A 22,044-nucleotide genomic window follows, 5' to 3' on the forward strand; every position below is an offset into this window, starting at 1 on the left:
GATTGATGAGTATATATATATTTGAAGGGAGGAAGTGAACGTCTAGTAGTACTATAGTGTAAATAACCTGCTCAGACCAATAAAGATTCACGGTGAGTACCGAAAAAGCAGTAAAACGGTGGCGCGACAAGTCGGGGGTTCTGCTGACAAGGAGTCTCGTGAAGAGGCCATAGCAATCAACGCTAAACCCCTGAGGTGGTGGCTCACCAGAAAACATGAGTAGGGTGCAACTTTCGACCGCTGGTAAGTCAAGTGTCAAATGTCGGTGGATTTTCGTCGTGAAGCCAGTTCAGCCTGTACATAATAAATTTGTGGGCAGTCAGGGAATTCAGTGGTAAGTGATTGACAAAAAGATAGTGAGTAGAATTAGTGTAAGGTATAATGCACGCAGGTCTTAGCAATCCAAAGAATCCGACAAAGAAAGAATATCATACTACACAGGAGAGACAATGCTGAATTCCGGGATATATGTGCATGTAAATCAAGTCCGATGCGAGTGCAGGTGAATAAAGGGAAGGGAAAGAAAGCTCCTGACCCACTAAACTCTGGAAAATAAGTACACACGTTCATCGCACGAGGGCCAGACGTCCGATCACAAGAGCACCGGCCATGACAGCGACCAAGCTAGGCAGCGCGTGCGCAAATCCAAGAGCGCTACTCATCTGTCGACCTTTGCTCGTGCCCGCCAGGGCGTCGGCTAATCCTTTCTCACCGTTCGAGGTAGCCAGAACGGAGGGGTCAATGGTGACGGTGGCAGATCCATGGAGATTCGTATAAGCAGTGGTTGAGAAGGTCATTGTCGGGCTTGCGTCGGACTCGTACAACGCGTTATCGGTGAGGAATACAAGGGCGAAACCAGGAGCAGGTACTTTGACTTGACACACGTTGTTAGTCTGGTCACAGGGAATAGTCTGTACGTCGAGTGTGCCATTGAGTCGCCCGTCTGATGTGAATGGGCCGCCGAAGGTCTAAGGAAATAATCAGTCTAGGTGATCGATGCGAGCACTTAATACTGTACGCACCTGTCCGGCCCACGTGAAATCGTATATTTGAGAGACAGAATCAGCTAGTAAGTACCTGTGTAAACGTTAGGAAACAGTAAATTAATGATAATACAGGAATCACTCACTTGACTTTCACTTGAGGAGGCACTGTCCCCCCGATTGAAATGCTCGCAGTATAATCGCTATTTCCAGACGAATCCGTCATGAAGTTGGTGAGCGCGACACGGACTGGTTGGCCATTTTCGTAAATCGCATAACCCGGAGTGTAGTCGTTTCCACCATTTGCCTGCAGATCCAGGACCTGTGCGGTATTAGAGGAGCCCAGTGCTTCAGCGACAACTAGAGCCGAGTAATATACCGGACCTACAATGGAAACAATGATGTTAAGATCCAATAGAGAAATGATGGAAGATAGCTCATACCAATAGTCCACTGATGGAATGTTGACTGGTTTCTTACAGGTGCTTAAGGACAAAGTTAGAACAATCTCCATCCAGGTATGATAATTAATACGGACGTGTAAAGGGCTAGAGAGGACAATGGTTAGAGATTGAATGACGACAGGGCTCAATTTTGGACGTACATTGTAATATACGCTCTGTCCACCAACATGGAAAAGTACAGTTGAGAAATTGCTGTATGCGAGCTGGAGAGCATAGTCAATTCCCCACAGGGCAGCCCCGAAGCTGTCGCTTAAACCGGGAAAACCTCCGCAAGACGCCGTATTCGTTTCCGACATGATAAAGGGCTTTCCAACGGATTGCGCATAGGCGGGGGCACCACTGAACTCGTTGGCGAGGTTGATACCCGATTGATGTGTCAGGAAGTCCGGGAATACTTCTTGACCATAGCGAGGAGTTCCTATGCCGAACAGAGCGTAACAATTATCAGTGGGGTACCTTCAGGGCTGTGAGCTGGAAGACAATGATAATTTAGACAATCTATTGCTCACCTTTCAACAGCCAATCCAGCGAGGTTTTGGTTGAAATCTGTGGCGAACCCGGTTTGCCAGATGTCTGATGGGCTCCACACACCAGCCAGGTTGGGGCCAATGAGCAGATTTTTGTTGGGAATATTAGAGTCTGCGTTCACTGCGTCGATGAGAAGACCGAACTCGTCCTTGTAATCCTGAGGACTATAAGTCTACAGGACAGTCAACATCAGGATACAGACTGAGGCCAGAAAACCCTACATCCGGCCGGTGACCGTGTCTTGAGTAAAGATCAGGCTCATTGCCGGCCTAAAGCAAAAACAATTAGAGACCATCATATTATACGTCATGTTCGCGGACCTGTAGACCGATTAGATATTTTCCAAGCATCGCCTGTCCGACTTCAGCGATCTGCAAACGCCAATGCTGAGTATCATTGAACGGCACACCTGCGCAAGAAGGTCAGTGACAGCAGGGATATAATCACGTATCGCGTACCCATGTACCAATATACGTCAGTGAGCGAAGATATCTCGGCCATCATCTTGATAATCTCGCTTGTGAAGACAAGGGGCGGCGTTGACGTCTTGAAGGTGTTCAGTCTCAGGATAATTCAGTAAACGATCGTTGCACTTACGGGGTTAGATGACTTTCCGTAGTCCTTCTCAAGAGCAGCACCGTCTGGGGTGCTATCCACTAGGGTAGCGGTCTCTTGAGTATTACCACCAACACGAATCTTAACGCTGCCGCCGCGTTGTCGTAGGTTGGCCATGAGGTTGAGAAACGGCACTTGAAGGAAAGAACTGCCGATCGTTGAGAACACTCTAGCATTATAAGTAGTCGAGTTTTTTTACCTGTTCAGCCCGACTATAAGAACACGTTCAGCGGATACACGGTCATATGAAGGAAGTACTTACGGACTTGCGTCGTAACACTGAACTCTATACTGAAGCCAAAGAATGAACCTTCTTGTTGAATTGAAAGTCCTGAGACGTCTCCCGTCTGCAACTCTACATTGAACTGAGTGGGTGGAGGAGGATTAGGTAGAGGCGGTGCATTTAATATTGTTTGATCGTATGAAGCAGCGCCCGTATATGAGGCAGATGCAGCTGTCGTAGTACCAAGTGGTGACTGGACGTGAGGACCATAGGCAGTAACAGCTGCCCGAGCAAGGCCAAAAGAAAAGAGTAACGAATGGACGAGGAGAAGGCGCATTTCAACGAAATGTCTAGATGAAGAGAAAAATCATCAGTTACCTGGAAAACATTGAGTGTGTGAAGGAGTACCAGTTCCTCTAGCTAGACAGCAGTTCCACAACGTTGGAAGGTGTTTGAGACCAAGATGCTCCCGAATACTGCACTACAACTTATACTATTTTCGGACCTTTTACATAAAGGTTAAGAAGCGCCGATCTGAGAGTTGGTTACACGTCCGTCGTCGTCCAGCTCGTACTTTACCGGATAGTAATCCCGAGAATCACGAGCTCTCACACTGCACATTTACCGCATATAAAGCTTGGATACTTAAGTTTATAGAGCGGATAGCATCCTCTCCCGAGCAACTCTAAATCGGCAGCACAAAGACAATGGCGCCTGGAACAACAGTAGATGTCAATCAACTGACAGCGGCTGATATGAAGGCCGCGCGATCACAGACCTCGATCAGCGTCCAGACTGTCCGGAACTATTTGTATGGTGAAAGTCTGAGCCTATGTCTTAGTTCTTGTGATGTCCTAACTTCCCTCAAGGTGAACAGAAAGTGTGGGATCTGCGTGAACGCCTGGAAAAGATTCTTGTGCAAGAACCATTATTCGACAAACAGCACAGGTGGGTCACTGCTAGCTATCCTGTCTTTCGCGTGACTTAGTCTCGCAGGGACTTTCTAGGGAGGACAGATCAATACATTAGATCTGCTGCCATCATAAATAGGCTCGATGAATTGCGTCGTATTCATAGTTGGTCTGAAGAAGAATATACTACAGCCACGTCACTACTTTCAGAAGTGTTGTCGACTGCACTTCATGATGCTGGTATGCAGACTCATGTCTTATCGCACTAACAGGATACTCATGAATCACGTAGCATTCCAGCCCGTCTTCCTCGGCCAAGGATCTTCCTCATTGATGGAAAACTATTGGGACTTGGTGTATGAGAAGGGCATTCAAGGGCAAGTCGACTTCAATCATTTCCACGTGAACTAGACTCAGCCGCAATCTTTAGGTGTTACTTGCAAACCGAACTCGGTCACGGTACAAACGTAGCCCGACTAGAAACAACTTCAACATATATCCCAGAAACCCAAGAATTCGAAATAAACTCTCCCAGTCTTACGAGCACTAAATGGTGGATCGGTGCCCTGGGCAAGTCAGCGACTCACGGTGCTGTCCAAGCAAAGTTGATCTTGCCGGACGGGAAGGATATGGGTCCTCACCTCTTCTTCGTGCAACTGCGGTCGTTAGGTTCGCCTTGGTGGTACCCAATTTATGGCGATACTGATTTTTTTTGCAGAGGATCACAAACCTCTCCCAGGAATCACTGTTGGCGACATTGGTCCAAAAGCTGGGGGAGGTAAGTGAAATCTCTAGCTATAATAACTAATCTAATGTATTGGCTTCAGGCCTGGCTGCACAAGATCAAGGTTTCGCGAGGTTTGATCACGTACGGATACCCAGGACGAACATGTTCTCGAAGTTTGCTGAGGTTACGACGGAGGGTAGTTATATCCAACCTCCTCATGCAAAACTCAGCTACGGAGGAGTAATTCGCTTCAATTCGTCTTGATATTGACTTACTGACCCGGTGTGCCAGATGATGTATATCAGGGCAAAGTCTGTCAATTATCTCAACTTTTGCTCGACAAGATTAACATTATATTTTAGCATGATACCACAGGCCGGATGGAACATAGCTAAAGGTAGAGCTCTGAGCATCCAGCGTAGTTTCAAAACCTGATCTTTTGCAGCTGTGACAGTTGCTATTCGCTACACGACCGTCCGGAGACAAGGCGAACCAGACGCAAAGGGACTTGAACGTCAAGTCTTGACATATCCTTCAACATACTACCGCTTGTTACCTATTCTGTCCAGAGCATTCGTGTTCATTGAGCTCGGGAGGTATACGGTTCGTTCTACTCCTTCATATGTTCATCCGAGTATTCAAGTCCGCGATGGTTAGATAAAAGCATTAAATGAGATGCAACAGCGGCTTGCAAATCGAGACATGTCTCTTCTTCCAGAAATGCATGCTCTCTTGTGTGGATTAAAGGTTTTAGTTACTACGCATGGAATCAGTGATATTGAAACCGCTCGGCGTTCTATGGGTGGTCACGGCTACAGCGCATTTGCTGGGCTGGGGCGATTATACGTGGATTACCTCCCCTCCGCAACGTGCGTTCTACTTTCTGGATGTTAACTGACACTGAACTGGCAACCAGATTCGAAGGAGACAACTTTGTCCTAGACGGACAAGTAGTACGCGCCGCCACAAAGTTATGTAAATCTGTGCTTTCGTCAACCTCAGCTGTTGCCAAGCTTCCCCTTCCATCGGCTTATCTGCGTTTGTTATCCGCAACCAGCGAGGCCCCTCCACAAGTTACCGCATCAACTTGGCACCATATCCCTAGCGTTGTCCTTCTTCTAGAATGGCGTGCTGCTCTTATGGTAAAGAACTTCACGCAAACGCAAGCGAGTGGAGATGTCGATGCGAGCGTCAATCAGCGCTTGGCCAAAGCCGTAACAGAAGCTTTTGTCGCCGCGCAGGTCGGTGAGATGATCAAAAATCTCACCATGCTACCGTCAGAGGATGCGAAGGTTGTCGGCTGCCTTTACAGACTGGCAAGTTGCTAATTCCGTCACTTTAGACGTTCTAATTACACAACTTTAACAGTACTTACTAACGAGTGCTGAAAGCGCCCTTGTGGATCTCCTTTCGGTTGGTTTGATCCGTCATACGGGTGCGGGCGATCCCACGCAGGATCTCCGTTTAGCCGTCAAAGCCCTTTGTCTTGAGGTGCTACCCAATGCTATTGGTCTAAGCGATGCTTTCGGCTTCTCGGACTGGTCCTTAGACAGGTACGTGTGAACCTTATCTGTATCATTGCCGTATTGATTGCGTTCGATAGCGCGCTAGGAGTCTTCGATGGCCGCGTATACGAGGCACTCTGGAAACGAGTGCAGATGGAGCCAATGAATAAGGATGAAGTTACTCCGGCTTATGCTGTAAGTCTTTGTTCAATATTTTTGGTTTCTATTCACTCGGTTAATGTAGCCTTACCTTCGACCCATGCGACAACGCGGGCAAGCTGCTGCTGAGCAGAAGAGGAAGCTCAAAAGTAGACTCTGAAATCATTAATGAGATCTTCAGCTATTTGTAAGACGTACGTGTTCCTCCCTAAACATAAGTCCGGGCGAGTAATTTGTACACTCCAGATGTTGAGCACCAGAGTAGTAATGTAAGTTAGCATGCGCTCAATTCGTGTTTGCTTCTCTTGGATCCGTGCCATTCTGTGAGGTATCTTCACTCATACTATCGGCTACCACAACTTCGGACAAGCCCAGCCTTGACCAAATCGACGCTTTGTGTCCTGCAAGATGCTGAAGCTCCGACTCGCCGAGTGACAAAGCTGGTCTGTCGCACCTCAAAGCTATCTCTGTCATTTCTGCACCAATTTTAATGATTCAACTGTATAGCACTATACAATAAGCGTACAATTATATGTGGTGAAGCAAAATATTTTATTGAGGCAGAATTGTGGGTTGCGAAGTGTAAGAACCAGTGGTCGTCCAAAGTTGTGGTAGTAGTACCAATATTAGTTTCTATATATATCGATCTAAGTGTAACTTAAGTTCAGTACTACAAACGACCTGCTCGCCTGCGGACAGTCATCACCTGCAATTGCGGTAGTCATGCGAGCATTGATGAAATAAACACCATCCTTGGGCGGCGCAGTTCTACCACCGAAAGTGAAAATGGAGACAGGAAGATCACTGCAACCGCCCTCAGTCTCCAGAGGGAGAGGCACAAATCTGTCCAATTTCCAGAACCGTTTCTTCTAAGGACATATGTATTTGCATTCTGAATGCCAATAATACCACGGGACTCGGATCACAACGCACCAGGGCATGAAAGGGATTCGATTTGAGCGCCAAGCCTGAGTCAGAATGGAACATGAAAGGCCCTGGGGTCGAGTGCCACGAGCGCGCATGGAGTCGATGCGAATTGGTTCCGCGGGATCAAACGCGTCATTTCATGGAGCCATTGAATGGACGAGAAGCATTGTAAAAGTTGCGCCGAATTACCGTCCATACATGTGTGGGCTGATATGGTTGGTCCATGAGCCGCCATCTGCAATAAGCCGGAACAGGTAGAGACTTGGTTGAAGCAACAGGCATCACCTGGGAATAACGGGAGTTGGCGCACGAAATTTGAAAATTTATCGTCAACGTATATGTAGGGAGGAAATACTAGTAGAAGATTCATGATCATGTCTATCCCAACGACTGAAATCATTATCTTCGACACTTCAGAGGAGTTTCGTAACGACCCCTCAATTTTACGCCCTGCGTTCGACATAGTTTCGAAGGCGGATGGCATCCAGATGTGCGTACCATCTCCTGCTAGTAGATATCACTGGTAGCACGGGGCGCCCTTACCATACTATTGTTGTAATAGGCCCGCCTACGCTGGAGTGCAGATCGAGAACCCAGCCACAGGCTATGTCTTCCTCAGTATGTGTCGCGTATTTTGCTAGACTTGAAAGGGGATTAATAACTGGCTTCAGACTGGGATAGCCAAGAGCACCATCAGGCGATGATAGCGTCCCCCTTGCACGATACTCTGCGTGAAGCCCTGAAACCCGTCTTAGGGGGTTCGGAGAAGATATACCATGTGATATTTAACAAACATCCCACTGCACTCCAGCAGCCTGTCACGGAAATCCTCTGCCTTGCGCTCAAAGACCCTAGTAATCGCGCAGAGGTGTTGGACATATTCACTAAGAACTCGGCCTCACCTGTGAAAATAAACACGTTTGGGTCTACGCTGGAGGATGAGAATTTGTTTATTCTTGTTGGTGGTTGGCTGAGTGTCGAAGTAGGCGTGACGATTATTTTGATTTTGGACGTGCTGACGCTGTTCCAGTCTCATTGGCAGATGCATAAGGGAATGATCACTTCTAGTCCTGAGCTGAAAGCTCAGCTCGAACGGTTGCAAGCTCTTACCGATAAGAAACATCTGTTCCACACCGCATTAACCCCGTACGAATATAAGGAGCAGTTGGCAGTTAATGTTAGCCTTGAGGTAGCATCCCCAGAGTAACTTAACATAGTAGATGGATGATCATGCCAAGTTGCACAACATCTTACTTACGTATTATGTTTGTTCCTGTTTTGTAACATGAAGAATGGCATCAGCCTGGAGCAAGACACGGTTCATCCTGTGACCTATCATTACAAACTCATCGCTGTGATATCGAACCCGCTCCGCATGGTCGACCTGTCATACAGCGCATTTGCTGGGCTAAGGCGATTGCACATTGGGTCGCCGCGGTAACGTGCGTTTTACCTTCAGGGTTTACTGACAAATATTGAGGATGTACTACCCGAGTATGAGGGGGAAAACTCTGTCCTGGACGGACGGACGTGCCTTACGCAACGCCACAATATTTTGCTTTCGTCGACCTAAGCTGTTGCCAATCCTCCCATTTCATCGCCATATTTGTATCTGTTGCCTGCGGACAGTGCGACCCTCCACAAGTCGCCGCACCATTATGACACGATATCCCCAACATTGTCCTTCTAGAATGTTGCTCTTATGGAAAAGAAGTCACGCCAACGCAAGCGACAGAAGATGTCGATCAGCGTCTGGCCAAAGACGTCACAAGAGCTTTTGTTGCCGCGCAGGTCGGCAAGATGATTAACAATTGCACCATTTTGTTCTTAGAATCTGTTGTCAAGGTTTTCAGCCGCCTTTGCAGACTGGTTAGTTGCTATCTTCGTTACATGCAGATGTCCTGATAGCATAAATTTCATAGTACTTACTAATGACTACTGAACGCGCTCTTTTGGATCTCCCTTCGTATGACGGGTGCCGGTGATCGTATGCAATCTCCACTCGCCCGATGAAGTCTTGACACCCTTCCCAATGCTATTGGACCAACAGACGTTCCGGCTTGTCAGACTGGTGATAGGATTTGTGTAATCCATATCTGCATAGCTCCGGTGATTGTGTTTGTCAGCTCGCTATGACCGAGGACATCAGGCATTCTGGTAATGAGTGCAGGTGGGGTTGATGAACAAAAAATGAAGCTACTCTGACTTATGCTGTAAGTCTTTCTTCAATATTTGGTGCTGCATGGGTAGTCGGGAAATCTTCGGCCGGAACGAAAGAACCGGATGGAGTTTATGGGCTATGTTTGTGTCATAGGCCACTGACCCTGGGGCAAATACCCCACCTCGTGGCCGACCCGCTAACCTGTCGATAGCAGCTGGCTTAGTCCATCTAAAAATAGGCGAAGTTGCGGAGAATTTCAAATTGCAATGACGGGCAAGCGGTTGGGGCAGCAGTATCCCCCTAACGAGAGCTTTCGTCAGCTCGAAACAGCTGCCAATCCCTCTCCCTAGCATCCCCCTCCCCAAGTCGACCGAGACCTATACTTGGAGACGGCTGACGCCGCGAGTGCAATACCATGTAGTTTCCCCAGCGACGCCGTCGCTGTGGCCGCGGCTTCATCGATCAATTCAATTGATCACACCTGTTGGCTATTTCCGTGTCGTTCTTCACACGTGCCAAATCATTGATGATGTACGTACCTACTGCTTCTTATTGATCATGTGGAGCTGAAGATGTCCAAGAGCCGTCCGCGACGATTGGCAGAAACGAGATTTTCGCAATGTGTGTCACCTGGAAAACACGACTCCACACAAGAGGTTGAAATTCATCAACCGAGGTATATATATCCAGGTGTGCTATAAGGAGAATATACTCCCAAAGCTTCACCCGCAATAATGTCTATCCCAACGACTGAACTCGTTATCTTCAATACTACAGAGGCAATTCGTAATGATAGCTCAATTTTACGCCCTGCGTTCGAAATAGTTTCCAAGTCAGATGGTGTCCAGATGTGCGTATCGCTCTCCTGCTAGTATACCGGTAATGCGGGGCGCCTTAATCATACTATTATCGCGACAGGCCCGCCTATGTTGGAACGCAGATCGAAAATCCAGCTAAAGGCTATGTCTTCTTGAGTATGTATATTTCGCTAGACTTGAAAGGGGCGGGCAATAATTTCTTGGTTTCAGACTGGGATAGCCTAGCTCATCATCAGGCTATGATGGCGTCCCCCACATATGCTTCTTTGCTTGAAGCTCTGAAACCCGCATACGGGGGTTGGTCAAAGATGTACCATGTAATTTTCAATGCCCATCCCATCGCATTCCAGCAACCTGTCACGGAAGTCCTCCTCCTCACCCTCAAGAACCCCAGTCATCGCACCGAGGTGTTCGAGATCCTCACTAAGATCTCGGACTCGACCAAGCAGATGCTCGTGTTTGGGCCTACGCTGGAAGATAACAATGTGATTATTGCTGTTGGTGGTTGGCAGAGCGTTGAGGTAGGCGTGGAGAATGTCATGATTTGGACGTGCTGACCCTGTTGTTGACTTCTAGGCTCATTGGGAGATGGTTGCCAATCCTGAGCCGAAAGCTGCGCTCGAACGGCTGTACACTCTCGCCAACAAAGACCATCTGTTCCACTCTACCCTGACCCATTACACGGGCAAGTAGCAGTTGAGTTTAGTGAGGTCGAATCCAAAGCCCTTGTACATTATAAGTTCCTGTTCGCAAAGTTCACATGCTGTAAGGGAAGGCAAAACAACGACTCGGAAGGCGTGCACTGACTGTTCATCAGCTCATACTTCGCTCAACCGACGATTATGTTTATTGATCGCGCGATCTCTGGCATCATGAAGGACCCGTCCGAGCACATGAGTCCGTACCATCGCATCCCAATCTGTAGAATAGCCAGGCAGGGGCTAGTACTCGTCAACGATGAGATTGTTGGGACACGTTGCTTGCTTTATACTAACAGCTTGGCGGTGCACCTGAACTTCTAGTGATGTGCTGAACCCTCGGTCCCTCGTAGTAGGCCAGGCTCGAGCCAGGCCAGTGATACACTGATAGTTATTGGGGGTTCGGGCCTGGCCTGAGATTATGCCTGGCCCTAGCTTTATAGTAATGTTTATCCTATCTGTCAATTTGCTTTATATGACGTAGCTGAACCATTGTAGGTCCCCTCAGGAGACACCCAGACTTAGTGCAAATGTAGATTGGACGATGGTCCAGCGCTCCGCATCCAGATCCGGGAGTACCATGTAGACAAGCGCCCACTGCCAGCAGGACCGAAGTTCCCGGACTGACTTGTTGAACGGCAGATCACTCCGCATAAAGTCCACCTGGCAGTTCCGCTTCATCGCATCACAATCAGGCACACATTGTTCTTGGAGCCAACCAGTGACTGAACTCTGCGCGACTGTGCGATTGACACAAACCTTTTGGCTTCTCGGACAGCTCCGTGTTGCGCCACTGGCAGGAATTCTCGATGGCCGTGTATAGCGGGCTGCAACTGTGACATGTGAAGATGAAGCTGATGAACAAGAATGAAGTTACTCCACTTAGTATACTGTATGTTTTTGTTCGATGTCTGTTTCAAGTTGACATTTATACGAATCATGCAGCCTATATCCAACCCATGCTACAACGCGGAAAAACTGCGGCTGAGCAGAAGATGAAGCTCAGATGCAGACTCTGGATCTGTAGCTGATATCCGAAGAGCATTGGCCACCATCTGTGAGATGTGAGCGTTCCTCCCTTACCATATCATGGTAAATGTTCGGACGAATGGTTAATGATCTCTGAAAATCTGGGTAACATGGATGACAGTGAGTTAGCATGCACTGTATCCATACCACATTGCTCTTGTTGGATCCCTGTCAATCCGCGAGGTTCACTATGAAACCGGAAAGGGGTTATTGTCAACCCTTCCACAGGTGAAATGTACGTTTCACCTACTAAATAGGTAATGAGACGGTGACGGGTGATTGACGGGTTGTTTCATGCACCCCCCTTCGCACGGTGAACAGTGAACACTACTGGATGGTGGTGACTGTCGCCTTGCAAGCTCGTCATCATCACCGACCCCACGGGTGATCCAGCCGGTGAACTTCACCTACTTTTGGTTTCATAGTGCTTCATGTCATGCATACTATTGAGCCAAGTTACTATATATATGTGTATGTACAACTTGTTCTCAAAAATAATCGTGTAGGCTGAATAAATCCGAGAGCCGTTGCGATAGGCACTAAGGCCTTAGGACCAAGGATACTCGGAACAATCGGCCGCGGGAGTCGACACGAAAATCATTCGGATTCCGGAATATATGTTTATATTTAGGAGATATTGTAAAGGGGCACTTTGCCACTTCATAATCTCATCCCCCAGAATTTTTACCACAATCATGTCTATCCCAACGACTGAAATCATTATTTTCGAGACTTCGGAGGAGTTTCGTAAGGACCCCTCAATTTTGAGCCCTGGATTCGACATAGTTTCAAAGGTTGATGGTGCCCAGATGTAGGTATTTGTTCTCTTGCTATTGGCAACACTGGGCGCCTTAATCATGCTATTATCGCGACAGGCCCGTCTACTGTGGGTTGCAGATCGAGAACCCAACTACAGGCTATCTTTTCCTCAGTATGTCATATATTTTGCTAGTTTTTGAAAAAGGGCCGACGATGTCCTGGCATTAGACTGGGATAGCTTGGCGCACCATCAGGCGTTGATTGAGTCCCCCTCGTACGGCTCTCTACTCGAAACTCTGAAACCCGCCTTTGGGGGCCCGATGAAGATGTACCATGTCATTTTCAATGACCATCCCATCGCATTCAAGCAGCCTGTCACGGAAGTCCTCCGCATCACGCTCAAAGATCCCAGCCATCGTGCAGAGGTGTCTGATATCCTCAGTAAGATCTCGGATATGACCAAGAAGATGCTCGTGTTTGGGCCTACGCTGGAGAATGAGAATGAGATCATTCTTGTTGGCGGCTGGGAGAGCGTCGAGGTAGGCGTTGATATAATCATGATTTGGGACGTACTGATGCTGTTGTTGACCTCCAGGCTCATTGGGAGACGGTTGCCAATCCTGAACCGAAAGCTGCGGTCCAACGGCTATTTGTTCTTGCCAACAAAGAACATCTATTCCACACTGCCTTGAGCCCCTACGCAGGAAACTAGCGTTTGACAGTTGCAGTCACCAAGGTCGAATCCAAAGCATTTGTATATTAGCTTGTATATTATAAGCTTCTGCACCACAGAGCCCACATGATGGAACCCAGAGGAATCTGAAACAACCAAAGTACGGCTTGACTGTTCATCGGTCGGGGGGTTACAGAAACAAGCTCACGCACCGTTGTGCTGACCCAATTTGACTCGTCATTTAATTGATCGCTCTCGCATCATCAAGAAGGACCCATCCAAGCACACTCATCGCATTCCAATCCACCTAGAATTTGAATGGAATAACCACGCAGGGCTAGCGCTTGTTAACGATAAGATTGTTGGGACACGCTGATTGCTAAGTTATTTCCAGCAGTGCTGGTGATAGCTCCAAGTGAGCTAGGCATCGCACCGTGTGTGACGGATCGCAACTTCATGACCAACCAACATCCTGGAGCTCCCATGCATGAAGTGATGGCCCTACGACGTGGCAAAACCTTCATAGGTCTCCCCAGTACAAATGTAGGTCGACCTGGTCTTGGAAATTTCCACATGGAAGGAGCCGTGTAACACGGTGACACCGTGTTAATTTTTTCCGGCCGACTCGAGACATGTTACTTACGAACCAAATAACGTGCGAATTCAAAGCCTATACCATCACCATTAATATTGACTACCCAGATCAGATCTTGCGTTTTGATCCAGTATCAGGACCTCAGCTTGATTGTGTTGGGACGGTTCGTGGGTGGACCTGATACATATCAGGTCTATGGTACAACTGAGTCAGTCCCTTGATGATGTTGTTATTTGTTTGGCCGTCTCTAGTGGGACCGTCACCTCGTGCACTTCTCACCACTTGCTAGACCCTGCAGCCACCAAACTTATCTCCACGACTCGCAAGACCTTGACATGTATTTTGCCTCACTCGTATCGTGACTAAATCAAACGCCACATCTGTGCCTTTGGGTACTACGGATATGCGGCGGGAAAGAGTGGTTGATTCTCGGGCCGGGAGCATTGGAAACGGAATCGATCATTGGGCCTGCGGCAGACACTCGACATTAAAAAATTAGTCTCCCCTAGTAAGCAGAACATGACAGAAGGAAGACAGTCGTTCCTTCCGATATGAAGGTATCTCCACTGCACACCCTACCTCTGCAAGAATAATCCACCAACTTGTTCAAAAAGTCTAGTCCACCTGGATATTATCGCAGTTACTAAGATGCAAAGTTCGTGACCTGAACGGTGTGGCAGACTAGTCCTAACGAGCCAGTCTCTGAATCTAGCACTATCAGCGGAAATCCACCCACAGCCTCGTCTGCAAGTTGCTCATGGCCATCTATGTCCATTTCTTTTGAACACCCATATTTGGCATTTCAATCTTACATAGGTGTCTACGCATCGAGCATGACATTCTTCTGGAGCCTAAACTAGAATGGGCGCGCCAACCTCCTCCTTGGCAACTTATTCCAACCTTCAATCTCATTCCCTCGCCATGTGCAGTTTGCGCGGAGGCCGGGGCTTACTCTACCTCAATGAGCCATACATGCCCACGGTATACACGCCTGTCATTATTCGGAGGTAAATAAACGAGCTCCGGCTTACTTGTCCTTTCAAAAAGCCCGTCCATATCCATGGACCAGAGTCGGTATCTTGTCTACGCTGCTCCTCGGATATGGGGGGTTTCCTACCTTTTTACTGCGGTAATTCATTCTTCCTTGTAGTGTCGTTCTTCCCTTGCATTACCTTTTGTTCAGTGTGGTTTACTAATTGAATACCTGACAGCCCGGCGACCGTACTGCAACCGTCTTTGTCTCACCGACCCCGATCATATGGTCTCTGCAAGCATTCTGAGACTGAGCCAAAGCTGCCAAAACCTCACCGACCCCTGTGGACGTTCATGTGCCTGGGATTTCTGATAAACATTTAAACGAACTTCTCAACAATCTTAAAAACACAACTGAACTGATATAAGGTGCTTCCACGTGACATCCAATCAGAGTGTCTGATAACAACTCATTTAGACACAGACGAAGCCCTAGCTGTCATTGTCAAGGTGCTTTCATTGATGCATCTTCAGAGGGCAGCGGGGACCTGGAAGGAAATCTTGGTCAGTAACTGCGAAGGGATAATCCGTAGCAAAATTTCTCTAACCCGAAGAGCCCTGTGCTGACATCTTCGGGTGGACTCTGGAGAAACACTCCTGCTTCCAATTCAAGAGACAGAACCCACGAGGGAAGAAAACCGACCCCCCAGGGACGAAGACGAGCGCGGGTTTTCTGCTGATTGAATAAATATGACGAAATAAGGTACATTCTCCTTCGCAGCCTATATCAATCCATCCACCCAAATCACCCATCATTACACGCCATTCACCCCCTCCATCATTACCGAGTCTTGTTCCTTGTGTGATATGATGGACGCCCAAGAATCTAAATCAGTTAGTAATGCTGTAGGCTCGTTCAACACGGGGCTATGCACTGACCTCCTAAAACTTCTCAGGCTGATTCGACCCTTAATCCCGAACATCTATACAAAGGACGGCGAGCCTCCCTGTCCCTCGACATCGTAGTCATAGGATGCGGTCTGGGAGGTCTCGCCGCTGCATACTGCCTCGCACAGGCAGGCCACAACATCACTATCCTCGAAGCAGCGTCAGCCATCGGTGAAGTGGGCGCTGGCGTTCAAGCCAGCCCCAACGTCTCGCGTCTCTTGATGCGTTGGGGACTTGGCCCACGTCTCGAGGAACTTGGCGTCGAAATCCAGGCTTTGAGCTTTAGACGATGTGAGTTACGTCGAAGTGTCCCGGCGCTCTTGCTTGATGCCGATCACCAGGGAAGGACAATGAGGTCGTTGGATGGACGCCGTTTGGAGATGTGATCGATAAGGAATACGGCGCCCCTTTCTACCTCTTACACGTTGAGTCCTCTTCTTGTTGCAAATTTTCTCACTCACCGGGCTAAATTAGCGAGCTGATTTCCACCGCATGCTCCATGATGCCACCGAGCCACACTGTAACATCCGTGTCAATAGTCGCGTTGTATCCGTGGACCCGTCGAAACCTAGCGTGACTCTTGCTTCTGGGGAGGTTGTATCTGCGGACCTGATCATTGGTGCGGACGGAGTCAAAAGTATTACCCGGGAGTATGTTGTCGGCGGGCCCGATAAACCCAGGTCTACTGGAGACGCTGCTTACAGAGCCCTCATCCCGACTGAGAAACTCCTAGAGGATGATGAGCTGAGACCACTGGTGGAGAGAAGGGAATCAAACATATGGATGGGTCCCAATGGTCATATTGTCGGCTATACTATTGTAAGCAGGCTGTTCGGTCGACATAGTCAACATTGGGAGCTAATGCAAGACCTGGATAGCGTGCCAAGAAAGACTTTAACCTCGTCTTGATGCACCCTGATGAAGCTGAAGGCGGCGTGGAATCGTGGACTGCTGAAGGTAACGTGGACAAAATGAAGGAGTACTACAAAGGGTGGAATACCACGTCAGTGACTTCAATGCACACCCTGTGCTCATGCTAACTGGTGGCGCGGGACGCAGTATTCAAAAGCTTCTGGCCCTTGTTCCGTCAACGCTCGATTGGAAGTTGATGGACCGAGACCCACTGCCTTCGTGGATTCACAAGGATGGCAAGTTGGCCTTGTTGGGCGACTCTTGTCACCCTATGCTGGTTGGTGAATTGCCGATCAAAATAGTGCATGCTGACTGTCACATTTCCCTAGCCCTACCGTGCGCAAGGATCAGCCATGGCGGTAAGGAAGAGCATCGACAGCAAAACGAGTTCTTATAATGTAATCCTCTAGATTGAAGATGCTGCCGTCCTTGGCAACATATTCTCGCATTGCTCGGACCGCTCGCAGATCTTACCGATGCTCTATGCCTACCAATCCCTCCGGTATGACCGTGCCACGGCGACACAGACGTCTTCAAGTCTGAACCGGCACATATTCCATCACCCCGACGGGCCAGAGCAAGAAAAGCGTGATAAGGAAATGCGCGCTGCGATGGAGGACGCGTTCCGCGTCGCGCGCGGTGAGAAGAGCACACATGTACTAACAGGCAATGCGAATCAATGGGCTGATAAGAAGAAGAGCGATATCCAATTTGGATACGATGCAGATGAGGAGGCGGAAAAGTGGTGGGATGCAAATGGGGACAGGCTTATGAGCCTCATTCCTTCGACCGAGATCAAGTCAAGGGGTGTGCATTCTGCAAATCGCCACTAACTCCATAAGGGTAACCTAGGGGTTATTTGTATTACTATAGTCCTATATTACACTCTTGGTTGATGCACGAGCATCAAGCGTGTGGTGGGCGTTTGGTTCAGATGACAGTCCATGTTATCACTGAGCGCGGAGCAGCCGACCTCTGTTAACGTTTTGATTTTTTTTTACAAAATTCAAGATTAGCAAGGCTTCCGCCCAATTGTCAAAGTGAGACTCACTTCTAAGACTAGGACTCATTGCGTTCCGAAGAAGGGTTTCGCATCAGGAAATTCACCGTCAAGGGTGTTCAAAGCAAACTGCATCGTTTGCATAATGAGACAACCGAACTCTCACGTTGCACCTGTCACGCTAACCGCAGTTAGCGTAGAGTCACGACCGTAACTTTGTCACTGCGTCCTCGTAGTCGCCATCACTGAGTAGAGGATATTGTGCCTGAGAGTGTTACAATTTCATCAATAGGTATGTGCATTTCATGGTACCAGATGATGACACGTTCACGCAGCTGTGTAGACGTTGCTACAGGCATCGTCGGGGATATCGTTTGGTGCAACGGCGTTCCTGCTAAACAAAAACAAATATGGTACGAAGTCGCTCGGTTTGTCTAGACCATTATGCAAAGCACTGTAAAACCCACGACTCCATCTTGAAAATCATCAAGGCAGTGCTTAGCGCTCGAAGCGAAGTCTGTGTCCCGTTCGCTATGGTTACCGACGCCAAGGCTAAGGTATGTTTGTATCCATTTTGTGAGTCTGGCAGTGTGACGCCAGTTCGTATCACTCCGAGTACGCCGCTTTTCCTTATGATATCAAATATTGGTGATTGATGCTACTCAGTCTGATGGCATCGTGTTCTACGTGTGTCACAAATCCTCCTGCAGACTCTGGATTCGCGCTTGAGAGTCAAATCCCTTCGAGTTGCAGCACTTGCTAGAAACATTGCAAGCTTGCGATCAATTTTTTTTTCGGGTGGACATCAGACATGGATGGGTCAATTATTGGACGGCTGCGTAAAGAGGTTACATCCATTCATGTCACATCGTCAAATGTCAGTGCCAACTAGATCTGTTGATTCTTATAGTCCGGTGGCTCGCCGAGCATCTAAACACAGGACTCGTGGTCCTCTCGAGTCGAGTCCCGATGCGTGGAACCATTATTTGAGGATGAGGCTCGTCAATTTTTCGCGTCACGCCGTCCATATGCGCTCAATGCGGATTGCGTATAACATTCGACGACCGGTTTTCTCTCAGTCCCCTCTCCCCAACGAGATATACTACATGTTCCCGAGACTGCTGTCTCTACTATCACATCTAACTAGATATTTGAATGTCTTCTTGTCTCCCATTGCCCCGTTCTTGTAAACCACCAGTCATTCATCCGGACTTAAAGCTTAAAGTGTATTGCGACCCGTTTTATTGCCTTGGTGGTGGTGGCAGATAAGCTGTCCCTGATAGGTATGTGTCCATTTACATAAGCTTGGCTTGTGACTCTGTCTTGTCCACCACCTTCTCCAACCTTCAGGTCCGTCCGTCACAGTCGCAATCTGTGGCGAAATCCTCTACCCGTTGCCAAGAGACGCATTGGACAGCAATAGTGTAACTTCTCCTCAATTCGGTTCTCTTGCTTTCGCATAGGCAATCACGACAATTATGGGACACGAACGTTAACGGACTTCTCGAGTCTCGACAACCCTTCGACAAAAGTGGACACCATGTCCACTTTATATCCACTCAGAGGGCTTCTTGAGGTACCTAGGCACCTCAGTTAAATTCTGATAACAAATCATAACTGAAAATGAAGTTTGCTTAGAGCTGTGTCAAGGCTTCCGGTAATTCATCACGGCAACATCGCCCTTTAGGAAAGCTGGGCAAGCGATTGTGACTTGGAAAGGGCAACCCATAGTAAGTTTCCACCTCTAATTCGAAGGGCAGACACTCGGATCTTCAAGTAAGACAGCTGCAGCAATGCTTCCGAGTCCAAGAGGCAGAATCCACGAAGGGAAGAGAAACGACTGGCCAGCGAAGACTGCGCGAAACTTTGATAATTGAATTGATATGGCCTGATTTGAGTATTTTAGGCTGCTGAGGGGAACCGAGTCGAATAAGGCGGTAAAATAGTACATCCTCCTTGACAGCCTATATCAATCGTTCCACCCACACTGCTCATCATTGTACACTTCAGCTCCCTCCATCATATCTGACCCTTCAAGTACTTGTGTGATATGGACGCTAAGGAATCTCAACCAGTTAGTGGCAACATGAGACCGATCAAGACGGGACTATGTGCTGACCTTCTGAACGTCTCAGGTTGATTCGACCCATCAGCCGGATCATCTATACAAAGGAAGGCGAGCTTCCCAGCCCCTCGACATCGTAGTAATAGGATGCGGTCTGGGAGGTCTCGCCGCTGCATACTGCCTCGCACAGGGAGGTCACAACGTCACCATCCTTGAAGCAGCGCCTGCAATCGGTGAAGTGGGCGCTGGGATTCAAGCCAGCCCAAATGTCTCGCGCCTCTTGATGCGTTGGGGTCTCGGCCCACGTCTCGAGGAACTTGGTGTGAAACCACAGAATCTGAGCATTAGACGATGTGAGTTACGATGAAGGTCCTGGCGCTGTTGCTTGATGTCAATCTCCAGGGAAGAACGATGAAGTTATAGGATGGACGCTATTTGGGGATACGTTCGTTAAGGACTACGGTTACCCTTATTACCACATACACGTTGAGTCCTCTCCTGAATGCATTGATTCTTCCTGACCAGGCTAAATCAGCGAGCTGATTTCCACCGTATGCTCTACGCGGCAGCTGAACAACACTGTAACATCCGTGTCGATTGTCGCGTTGTATCCTTGGACCCGTCGAAACCTACTATGACTCTTGCTTCTGGGGAGGTCGTATCTGCTGACCTAATCATCGGCGCGGACGGAGTCAAAAGCATTACCCGGGAGTATGTTGTCGGCGGGCCCGATAAGCCCAGGGCTACCGGAGACGCTGCTTACAGAGCCCTCATCCCGACTGAGAAACTCCTAGAGGACGATGACCTGAAATCACTGGTGGAGAATACAGAATCAATTATATGGATGGGTCCCAAAGGTCATATTGTTGGCTATAATATTGTAAGCTGGCTGTTCGGTTAACATAGCTAACATTGGGAGCTAATGCAAGAGCTGGACAGTGTGCCAAGAAACAATATAACCTCGTCATGATACACCCTGACGGAGCTGACGGAGTTGAAGGAATTGTGGAATCGTGGACTGCTGAAGGTAATGTGGAAAGAATGAAGGAGCACTACAAGGGGTGGAATATCACGTCAGTGGCTTCAATGCCCACCTTGTGCTCATGCTAACTGGTGGCGCGGGATGCAGTATTCAAAAACTTCTGGCTCTTATTCCGTCAACGCTCGATTGGAAGTTGATGGTCCGAGATCCCCTGCCTTCGTGGATTCACAAGGATGGCAAGTTGGTCTTGTTGGGCGACTCTTGTCACCCAATGCTGGTTTGTGAATTCTTGATCGAAATATAGTGCATGCTGACCGTCACCCCTCTAGCCCTACCGTGCGCAAGGATCAGCCATGGCGGTAAGGATGAGTATTGACAGCAAAGCGAATTCTGACATCAGAATCCTCTAGATTGAAGATGCTGCCGTCCTAGGCAACATATTCTCGCATTGCTCGGACCGCTCGCAGATCTTGCCGCTGCTTTATGCCTACCAATCTCTCCGGTACGACCGTGCCACGGCGACACAGACGTCTTCAAGTCTGAACCGGCACATATTCCACCACCCAGACGGGCCAGAGCAAGAGGAGCGTGATAACGAAATGCGTGTGGCAACGGAGGACGCGAAACGCGTGGCGCGTGGCGAGCAGAGTACGCTTGCGTTAGCAGGCAATGCGAATCAGTGGGCTGATAAGAAGAAGAGCGACATCCAATTTGGATACGATGCCGACGAGGAGGCGGAAAAGTGGTGGGTCGCAAACGGGGATAAATTAATGAGCCTCTTCCCTTCAACTGAGGTGGCGAATTGAAATTGTGATGATGAAACCTCCGTAACTTGTCCGTAGAAGTTGTGATGCTCTCTGATCTGAAATGTATGTCCTGGTATCTAAAGAGTGTGCTATGTCATATGAAACAAATACCTTCCGCCATCATGAGGTCAATGGCCTATTGATTGATGTTCGTGGCGCAGTATTGTTATATTAAATTGTATTGTTGCATGTCGTCTGTCTTCGTTCAGCAAAAACAGAGCCGTGTGGACAACAGTCACCAAGATCATACATAATCCCATGCTCATGGTGAGGGCTTAGTGACATATTTATATCGATACGCATAAGGTGAGGGTGTTCGTCCAGGATAGTGTCAGAGTAATGCTGCATGGCGAAAGAGAAACCGCAGGTAACCACGTGGAGCTTGTCGCAGAGCAGGAAGCTGAATCCTGATCTGTCCGAATGTCATGTGTCAGCACCACAGATTCCGTGCTTCGGACGATAGGCTCATCAATGGGCATATTGAACTGCTTAGAGTTAGATCTGCGGCGTCTTTGCGCACGGTTAGATGGAGATCATCCTGTTTCTGATGGATAGCCAGGCGTGACCCCCTGGTTGGTGCTCAG

General features: G+C 48.4%; 7 protein-coding genes across 7 annotated transcripts; 6 read left to right on the top strand and 1 right to left on the bottom strand.

Annotated features, from left to right (window-relative positions):
• Positions 1-100: 100 nt before the first annotated feature.
• Positions 101-3,323, bottom strand: DEU56DRAFT_895072 (glycoside hydrolase family 79 protein). The gene is made up of 14 exons (XM_041356378.1): positions 3,222-3,323; positions 2,853-3,163; positions 2,790-2,802; positions 2,573-2,738; positions 2,434-2,521; positions 2,296-2,384; positions 2,197-2,244; positions 1,957-2,147; positions 1,588-1,903; positions 1,522-1,531; positions 1,427-1,468; positions 1,130-1,367; positions 1,023-1,077; positions 101-968 (listed from the first exon to the last, which is right to left on the bottom strand). The coding sequence occupies exons 2-14, from the start codon at positions 3,148-3,150 to the stop codon at positions 567-569; spliced, it is 1,956 nt and encodes a 651-aa protein (XP_041202474.1). The 5' UTR covers positions 3,151-3,163; positions 3,222-3,323; the 3' UTR covers positions 101-566.
• Positions 3,324-3,374: 51 nt separating this feature from the next.
• Positions 3,375-6,762, top strand: DEU56DRAFT_836299 (acyl-CoA dehydrogenase/oxidase C-terminal). Its single transcript, XM_041354794.1, has 16 exons — positions 3,375-3,629; positions 3,683-3,761; positions 3,810-3,964; positions 4,017-4,101; positions 4,155-4,393; positions 4,443-4,502; positions 4,552-4,691; positions 4,743-4,762; positions 4,814-4,848; positions 4,897-5,054; positions 5,109-5,320; positions 5,368-5,767; positions 5,820-6,004; positions 6,055-6,151; positions 6,201-6,309; positions 6,362-6,762. Exons 1-15 carry the CDS (start codon positions 3,521-3,523, stop codon positions 6,273-6,275), a joined length of 2,049 nt encoding a protein of 682 aa, XP_041202475.1. The 5' UTR covers positions 3,375-3,520; the 3' UTR covers positions 6,276-6,309; positions 6,362-6,762.
• A 654-nt stretch (positions 6,763-7,416) lies between these two features.
• Positions 7,417-8,249, top strand: DEU56DRAFT_918561 (uncharacterized protein; the record flags this gene model as incomplete). The annotated part of the gene is made up of 4 exons (XM_041358134.1): positions 7,417-7,532; positions 7,605-7,660; positions 7,714-8,024; positions 8,073-8,249. 4 exons carry the CDS (start codon positions 7,417-7,419, stop codon positions 8,247-8,249), a joined length of 660 nt encoding a protein of 219 aa, XP_041202476.1.
• A 1,688-nt stretch (positions 8,250-9,937) lies between these two features.
• On the top strand, positions 9,938-10,714 carry DEU56DRAFT_918562 (uncharacterized protein; the record flags this gene model as incomplete). Its single annotated transcript, XM_041358135.1, has 4 exons — positions 9,938-10,053; positions 10,122-10,177; positions 10,232-10,542; positions 10,598-10,714. 4 exons carry the CDS (start codon positions 9,938-9,940, stop codon positions 10,712-10,714), a joined length of 600 nt encoding a protein of 199 aa, XP_041202477.1.
• A 1,674-nt stretch (positions 10,715-12,388) lies between these two features.
• DEU56DRAFT_836309 (uncharacterized protein) lies at positions 12,389-13,355 on the top strand. The gene is made up of 3 exons (XM_041354795.1): positions 12,389-12,559; positions 12,624-12,679; positions 12,736-13,355. The coding sequence occupies exons 1-3, from the start codon at positions 12,444-12,446 to the stop codon at positions 13,197-13,199; spliced, it is 636 nt and encodes a 211-aa protein (XP_041202478.1). The 5' UTR covers positions 12,389-12,443; the 3' UTR covers positions 13,200-13,355.
• Positions 13,356-15,617: 2,262 nt separating this feature from the next.
• DEU56DRAFT_918564 (uncharacterized protein) lies at positions 15,618-17,440 on the top strand (the record flags this gene model as incomplete). Its single annotated transcript, XM_041358136.1, has 8 exons — positions 15,618-15,641; positions 15,704-15,986; positions 16,037-16,119; positions 16,170-16,514; positions 16,574-16,698; positions 16,755-16,884; positions 16,937-16,966; positions 17,018-17,440. The coding sequence occupies 8 exons, from the start codon at positions 15,618-15,620 to the stop codon at positions 17,438-17,440; spliced, it is 1,443 nt and encodes a 480-aa protein (XP_041202479.1).
• A 1,814-nt stretch (positions 17,441-19,254) lies between these two features.
• Positions 19,255-21,614, top strand: DEU56DRAFT_121276 (uncharacterized protein). Its single transcript, XM_041344644.1, has 8 exons — positions 19,255-19,681; positions 19,743-20,025; positions 20,075-20,157; positions 20,208-20,552; positions 20,612-20,745; positions 20,802-20,931; positions 20,984-21,013; positions 21,065-21,614. Exons 1-8 carry the CDS (start codon positions 19,658-19,660, stop codon positions 21,458-21,460), a joined length of 1,425 nt encoding a protein of 474 aa, XP_041202480.1. The 5' UTR covers positions 19,255-19,657; the 3' UTR covers positions 21,461-21,614.
• Positions 21,615-22,044: the final 430 nt, after the last annotated feature.

The sequence above is a fragment of the Suillus clintonianus genome (genome assembly GCF_016758775.1).
Source record: "Suillus clintonianus strain FC179 chromosome Unknown DEU56scaffold_137, whole genome shotgun sequence".
Classification (NCBI taxonomy): Eukaryota; Fungi; Basidiomycota; class Agaricomycetes; order Boletales; family Suillaceae; genus Suillus; species Suillus clintonianus.